The sequence below is a fragment of the Cibotium barometz genome, chromosome 23, assembly GCF_041138505.1.
Source record: "Cibotium barometz isolate CiBa-2024 chromosome 23, ASM4113850v1, whole genome shotgun sequence".
Classification (NCBI taxonomy): domain Eukaryota; kingdom Viridiplantae; phylum Streptophyta; class Polypodiopsida; order Cyatheales; family Cibotiaceae; genus Cibotium; species Cibotium barometz.
In genome coordinates, this window is record NC_141068.1 from 837203 (window position 1) to 845939 (window position 8737).

Sequence of the window (8737 nt, forward strand, 5' to 3'; positions counted from 1 at the left end):
CTTTCCATGACCACGCGATTTGCTACAAGACTGATTTCTCTCCATAGACTTCCCCCTTGCATGGGATCTCCCCCTTACCACATAAGGGCATTGGAACCCTTGGCTGGTTCCATGTTCTTTCTATTTACTTCCTCTGTTTTAGCAAACTACCTTCAACATTTGCATTGGTAAGACCATCAGCAGGGGACAAGGGCTTGTTCAAGGTGCTCATCGTCACATGATGTGCAAGGGTTCCTCCCACACACTCGCCTGCAACAACAAAGCACTTGGAGAAGTCAACATGAGCAATGAGCCATGGATCCGTGAGTTCATGTTTTCCCTCAAAATGTAGGAGAGATTATGTATGAAGCCACTGCAAAGCAGCAAATCCATCATCAAAGGCGACATGGAGGTGATGCTCAGGGGCAAGGCGATAGCTAGCGGAAACCCAAATGGAGGAGGAGGAGCGCAAGATATGGCCCCTTTCTTCTGCTTGTACAAAGATTGCTCTTTTCACACAGGAACCCAGCAGTGCATCCTGAGGTGCCACCATTGCCAGATTCTTCAATTTTCTTGTTATAGTCCTCAAGTCTCTCTAAGAGCTTAAGCACAATCAGATCATTTGGTGAGTCCCACACACAGTTACCTTGACATCTCTTACTACTCCTACATATTTGACAGAAGCATTATTAGCCATTTTTTCCTTAAATTCAGATGTTACACTGATCTCTAAACCCAAGAGTGCATCATTTTCTCACTCATCACACACACATTTTTGCACCCCCATCAACAAAAATCTTAGAGACTCTTTGTCTCTTAATTTTAGCCTGAGTTATAGGTAAAACATCTTCTACTCCACGAGCACCCACCACGCCCATGATATTTGATTTCCTTGTGCCTACCATACACAACCACTGACATCTCTATAGGATTCATATAGATACTACAAAAGACAACATTTTGGATGCCCGATATGCCCATAAAGGTGACTGTAGCTTCATTTCCCAATTTGTTTTAGAATTCTCTATAATCTTTGTAAGCACTATGCACAAAATTTTATTCATACTTTTGGCTTGGTTGAGGATAATAAGGTGCCAATTTTTTGTGCACTACCATAAACTCATCTAGGAGGTATTCAATAACTTCATTGATGAAATGAATACACCGATTGCTAACTATCTCAATTGGTAAGCCATATCTAGTGAAGAAAACCTCATAAAGAAATTTGACAATTATGCGTGCGTCATTCTTTTGAGTTGCCTTGTCTTCCAACCATTTTGTCAGGATAATCCATCGCAATAGTAGTGTACTGAGCTACCGTTTATGGGACCCAGAAGCTAGGAAGGTTATTCACAGCAATGATGTGTATTTCAATGAAGAAAAGATGCATAAAAGGCCTACATCTACACTGGAGATAAGAAGGGTTATCTTTCAGGAGGATGAACGTGTGCATGATAGGCAACATGCTAGTCAAAATGAACAACAAGCAGTCCCTAATGTACCTGCTGAAGTGCAAGGTGATGGAGTGGAACAACATGCAATTCAGGCTCAGCTTGTGTTAAGGAGGTTTACACGTGTTTCACATCCTCCTGATCATTATGTTCCATCTCTTGACTATGTCATGTTGATATATTGCGGAGAGCCCTCTTGCTCTATAAAGAGGCCATGCAAATGGATGATAGAAAGAAGTGGGAGAGAGCTATGCAATTAGAAATGGACTCGCTGCTTAAGAATGAGACCTAGGATTTAGTGAAGTTGCCTACGGATAAGCAGGCATTACCATGCAAATGGGTCTACAAGATGAAGGTTATGCCTAATGATGGCAAGCCAAAGTACAAGGCAAGACTTGTTGCTAAAGGCTTTAAGCAACGTCAGGGTATTGACTTTGATGAGATCTTTTCTCCAGTTGTCAAGATGACTACTGTATGGTGTGTTCTTGGGTTGGTTGCTAGAGAGGACATGGAACTTGTCCAAAAGCATGGTGACCTTCATGAGGATATCTATATGCAGCAGTCAGAAGGATTTGTTGAGAAGAGCAAGGAAAAGTTGGTGTGTAAGTTAAAGACGAGCCTTTATGGTTTGAAACAGGCACCAAGAGAGTCGTATCATAAGTTCCACTTATTTATGCTCTCTCAGGCTTACAAAAGATGCTAAATGGATGTAGGAACCCCAACTGAAGGATTCTCTTGCCCTATTGCAAGACTACAAGCTCCTTCACGCTTTGGATGATAATCAAGACATTGATGTATAAAAAGGTACAAGGATTTAATGCAAAGATTCTTTTTCTTTATAAATGTGCATTAAAATGTTTAATAGGTGTACACCAATGTTTCCAAGGAATAGTTTAGCGAGACTTGTCTCCTAAACGCATTTTGACTTACTATCTAAGAATGTCATTATCACTCAAATGTGCATGCGGAGCGATAAAGAGTAACCAAGTCTTAGCTTAGCGATGACTTCGTCACCTAAGCACCTACTAGACTAGCCATCTAGTCCAGGAAAGTGAGTTATACTTAAATGTGGATCTGGAGTATAGATGGGCTTCCTTCACTTGATACAAGCATAGTCGAGGACAGCTATTATTTCAAGGGAGAGGTAATGTCATATGTATTTTATCAAGGCTTTTCTCTCTCTAAAAGTGGCCATTTGTTGAGAGAGAAGAAGCACAAGAAAGCACATATGGATGAACAATGAGGCATGTATGAAAGTGAATTAAAGGCTAGAGAAGTGCCAAAGGTGAATCTCACTTCACAAGTTCATGAAAGATTTTCCTAGGATCTCACCACAGTATTTCACGGAGTGCAAAATGGGCCTCCGAAGGACCTAAAACGGTTAAAATACGACTTGCGGGAGGTATCAAAAGTGGGCGTATGAACAAAGAGTAATGAAAATGGGAAGGAGGGATTTATTTGGTCCATTTAGGACACCTGTTACCCAATAAAAGGTCAAGAAATAGGTGCCCAACTCCCCCCATGACTCGCTCATGCTGCTCTACCTCTCTCTAGCCACATGGATGCTAAAAATGGCATCACCTTTCCACCTCATCCACTCGAGTTCTTAAAAGAGGATTATCTGGCTCATTAGTTGTAAGGCAATTAGAGTGTGGAAAAGCACAAGTGAAAGCTCTCATTTATCAAGCTCTTCAAGCTCAAGCACTCATATATTAGCTATATGCTTATGTTATCGTACTGCCCTTGGTAGATAAGTACTTTGGCTATGGAGCACTTTGAACTCAAGCTCCTTCTCAAATCCTCTTCAAGACTCTCCTTTTCTCCGCAAGTACTCTTGGCTTGAAACGCCATTGAGGCTTTGAGAAGAGGACAACGTAGTGCAAGAGGAAGCAAGCCCATAAGCTCATGGGTTATGGATTCACTTGAAGCAGTATCCTGTGTCATAGTTAATCCACACACACACACACATAGATCTATGAATGTGTGTGTGCACATGCATGTGCCAAAGGTAGAAAATCCATCCTTGGATAACACAGTGCCATGGGTGTGATGTTAAAATAGAGCACATAATCCTTGATTCAACCTCAAATGTCGAAAGTTAAGTACAATGCATGTAGGATCTCATTTTTTGGACAAAGTACTTGAAGTAGTATCTTGTGCCATGATGAATTTTCTGGCTCTATTCTAATGTATTCAATGTATTAATGTAAATATAAGTAGATAATCAAAGAGAAATCGATAAATCGAATGTTATTTAATAGGGTAGAGAGAGAGAGAGAGAGAGAGAGAGAGAGAGAGAGAGAGAGAGAGAGAGAGAGAGAGAGAGAGAGAGAGATTGCCCAACCAAAGAAGTGGGAATGGAGAGGCGGTCAAATTGTTCTATGTATGTGTGCATGTGAGAGATAGAAAGACAAAGAAAGAAAGAGAGAGAGAGGAGGGGGGATGTGATTTTGTGTGTGTGTGTGTGTGTGTGAGAGAGAGAGAGAGAGAGAGAGCCAAATATTTGAAGCTTTTGACCTTATTAATGTGAGCTAAAATCACCCACACACACACACACACTCAAAAAATGAAAGCATTTCACCTTATTTTTTAAAGTTTTGAAACCATCTAGAAAGAAGGCAAGGCATGTATATCCTCTCTCTCACACACACAGTCCCAACACAAACTACATATTACCACATCATTTGTAAGCCCTTGAACCAAGATGTTGTAATTAATTCCATGGATTTGGATTCTATACTAACAATTTGGCCTGTAGAAGGAATAACACAGATTTTAGAGACAAACTACAACAATCTCAATCACAATCACAATCTCAATCGAGGGCCTCAAATTTATAGAAACTGGAGTTTGCCCAAATTTGGTATTTTCCAAGAAAAACACCCTTAGAAAAAGCATCCAACAATAGCAACATCCATCATAGATAGCATGCACCACTTTAGGAAGAAAAAGTAGAACCTTGTGTTGTTTCTAAAGTGGGTGAAAAAAAGGGGGTATGTGTGTGCACGCACACACATGAGAGAGAGAGAGAGAGAGAGAGAGAGAGAGAGAGAGAGAGAGATTATGTGTTTGTGTAGGAATTATTTGTTTCAACACTAGTAAGGGAGAGAAAAAACACTAGAGAGAGAGAGAGAGAGAGAGAGAGAGAGAGAGAGAGAGAGAGATTATGTGTTTGTGTAGGAATTATTTGTTTCAACACTAGTAAGGGAGAGAAAAAATAAGGAGAAGGAGAGTAAAATGCTAGTTTTTCTTGCAAGAAGAGAGAGAGAGAGAGAATATTTTTATATTTTATTATTGAATAGAACCAAAATTCTTCTCACTCTTCTTTTCCCCTACCTCCTTTCTTGCCTTCTTCTAGGGCAATGCCAATGCACATGTGCACCACTTGTTGATATGTGGTTTGTCCATATATCTTCTTTAAGCATGGTGTTGTATGTTAGGGTGGCTCAGGTGAGAAATTGTGTGTAGTCCCTATATTTTATTGTGGTCATTCTTATTGCTAAATATGCATGGAAGTACCACATGATGCAGTACACCATGAGCAACACAACAACATTTCTGATCCCAAGGAATATTTACAAAAAGAAGAGCAATGCTAATCATTTTATCCCAATCCAAGTTATTGTAAATCATGCAATGATCCAATTCACAATTCCATGCTCCAAGAATGTAGCTTTTGATCCCAAGGCATATCCATAGAAAGAAGAGCAATGCTAATCATTTTGAGCATTCAATAATCCAATTCAAATTCCCATGCTCCAGGAATCAAAATTTGAAATGTGTCTGTGTGTGTCTGTGTGTGTGTGTATGTACATACATACATACATACATACACACATACATATTTATATATATATATATATACATATACATATATATATACATATACATATATATATATATATATATATATATATATATATACATATACATACATATATATATACATACATACATACATACATATATATATATATATATATATATATATACATATATACATATACATACATATATATATACATACATACATACATACATACATACATATATATATATATATATATATACATATATACATATACATACATATATATATACATACATACATACATACATACATACATATATATATATATATATATATATATATATATATATACATATATACATACACACACACACACACACACACACACACACACACACACACACATATATATATATGTATGTATATGTATATGTATATACATACATACATACATACATACATATCAATACACACACACACACACACACACATATATATAGATATATATGTGTGTGTGTGTGTGTGGTATACATACATACATACATATATGTATATATATATTCTCTTACAATGGTGCACACACATCCATTGTCATGTCTCTCTTCACTACATGCCTCAACACACACACTCATGATCTCACTCTCAAAACTTCTATATTTATACAAATTATTTTCTCCATCTTCATCTCTATCTACTTGCAAAAAAACACATGTAATCTCCCTTTTTATCTAAATATTTAATTATCACTATAGCTACAAGACTTGCATTGCATAAGCGATATCATCTAATGGCCTCTCTCTCTCTCTATATATATATTATAGAGAGAGAGAGAGAAAGAGAGAGAGAGAGAGTTGGGGAGGGTGAGAAAGGGCTTAGAGCCTACCCTCTCCGAGCTCATGGCTAGACTAGATGCTTGACTTCCCTCTAGTCCAAGACATAAACTTGTGTATTCAACCTCATTATTACTTTTAATGTGTACTTCTTGGGTTTAAAACCAAAGCTCTTTACCCTCAAGATCCACAAATACATAACCAATAGCTCTTTTATATACTTTTTTTTTGTAGGCTCCATTAAAGTACAATGTTTCTTCTACATCTGTGAGCTCTTGATGCAAGGTAGGACTAGGCACTATCTTTCTTTGCAAATCCTTTTTAAGCTCTTTTTTAGATTTAATCTCCTTATATGTGAGCATATTAGCCATATTGGCCGTTACACTATCCTCTTTCATGAAGCTCATATTAAACTGTTGCTCTGCAAAGCAAGCAACCGCTTGTATTATAATAAGGAGTCGACCGGCCTGCTGCAAGATTTCCATGTGCCATGAGTCGTGACCTTCTGTTGCAGTTATGTCAAAGTAGTACATAAGATAATCTTTACTACTGCACATGGACTGGTCGTACTTTAATCTAAGGACCGAGAAAAGAGAGTAAGGGCACTGTAGATTGTTTGGTAGATGTTCTTGGCCCCATATAGTTACCCCATATATACTGTAGATTGTTTGGTAGATGTTCTTGGCCCCATATATTTACTACTGCACATGGACTGGTCGTACTTTACTACTGTTTGGTAGATGTTCTTGGCCCCATATAGTTACCCCATATATACTGTAGATTGTTTGGTAGATGTTCTTGGCCCCATATATTTATTACTGCGCATGGACTGGTCGTACTTTAATCTAAGGACCGAGAAAAGAGAGTACGGGCACTGTAGATTGTTTGGTAGATGTTCTTGGCCCCATATAGTTACCCCATATATACTGTAGATTGTTTGGTAGATCCATATATATACTGTAGATTGTTTGGTAGATGTTATTGGCCCCATATATTTACTGCTGCACATGGACTGGTCGTACTTTAATCAAAGGACCGAGAAAAGAGAGTAAGGGCGCGTGGGTGAGCAAGAGAGCAAGAGAGAGAGAGAGAGAGAGAAAGCTGTCCATCTTGTGTATATATAAGCGGGAGATTGCTGCACACAATATATACGAGAGACAGAGAGAGAGATGGCCGCGGGAATGGGAGCAGCAGAGATCCTGGATCTGATCGAGAAGTCGGGTGGGGTATTGGGGGCTACGGGAGAGGTGATAGACCAGTTCAATACGTGGTTCGGAGGGGTGAAGGATGTGCAAGACAAGGTACGGTGGCTGGAGGTGACGCTGGTGAATTTGTCGACGGAGCACACGCTCAGGGTGGATGACAACTGGTTCGATTCTGGGCGCTTCTGGTCGCAGCCCTTCGGCAGCTGCGGCCCCGGCAGCGCCATCACCTACTATGTGTGCAACGTCGACGGCGGCGTTATGACTGGTGTCTCCGGCGGCGTGGGCCTCCAGGCAAGTAATGAGTGGCTTTTATTTATGGGCGTCATGCCACCCAATGCTACCACTCGCTCACAAAAATGTTTGTAAAACCTCAGGCACGCAACACCTCCAACAACGATGTCTTCGCTGATAGCGATGGTAACTCTTGGTGGATCTGTACCTACTCCAACCCCTTCATCGGCTCCCAGAAGTGCCTCACTCGTTGGAAGACCTATGGTATCAAACCCCTCTTTGACGAGATGGAAGAGACCAAGATGGTCCGCGACTCCCGCTGTGGTTGCTACATGAAAGAGGACAAAAAGCTTGTCTTCATATGGAAGAACCCTGGAAGCCCTTGGTGACCAAATCATCTTTAGTATGTGACTTGGAGCCTCGCTATCACATGAGTAATATAACTATGCCTTCAAAACAAGAGCACTTTCAACTTTAGCAAAGACTCCCTTCCCTCTCTGTCTCTCTCTCTCTCAATAAGGCTTTGAGTTATCCCTCATAATTGCATACCCTACATGATAATGTGTGGCCCAAGCTACACTTCTGCATATGGCATTAAAATTGTAGGACCGCATAAATATTTTTGGAATGTACGGATAGGAATTTAAGAATTATTGGATGGGACAAATGTAATTTTTTTTCTCAACACTTGGGAACTTTAAGCCCAGCAAAGTGTTGCAATTCGAAAAATTATAATGTACACTCACTATTCTAGCCACAAAACTAAAACCATTAAAGTTCAAGTACAGAGGGGTGCCACGTATGATTAAATAATATGTGGAACAGATGGGGATATTCATCCCTCATTCACCCCTATGTTGAGTTAGAAGATGACATTGCATACTTCAAATACAAAGGCTAGGTCATTCATAGTATAATTGATTAGTGTCTAATGTGAGAGAGTGATATGTCCTATATACAAGGTATAGGAACATTGCTACAACATTGCAAATTTCCAATCAATGTTCCCACTTATGTTTTGAGTCTAGAGGGACCCTCTTTGGACAGTGAGGCAAGTACTTTTGAGGATCTGGGAGATGACATGAAGAGGGGAATGGATTGTGTGACTTTGCCCCTCCACCAAACCATGATTGCAAGCATATGAGGAGTGATCGGGTTGTGGTTGAGGGCAGCACTCGAACTCTGCTATGTGAGGAGAGCTTACCAAGTGTGGCTTGAATCCCTCAACGA

The 8737-nt window shown here is 39.7% G+C and overlaps 1 protein-coding gene across 1 annotated transcript; it reads left to right on the forward strand.

The window, feature by feature from the left end:
• The first annotated feature begins 7207 nt into the window (after positions 1 to 7207).
• On the forward strand, positions 7208 to 8269 carry LOC147625520 (uncharacterized). The gene is made up of 2 exons (XM_086817017.1): positions 7208 to 7567; positions 7651 to 8269. The coding sequence occupies exons 1-2, from the start codon at positions 7241 to 7243 to the stop codon at positions 7894 to 7896; spliced, it is 573 nt and encodes a 190-aa protein (XP_086673143.1). The 5' UTR covers positions 7208 to 7240; the 3' UTR covers positions 7897 to 8269.
• The last annotated feature ends 468 nt before the right edge of the window (positions 8270 to 8737 follow it).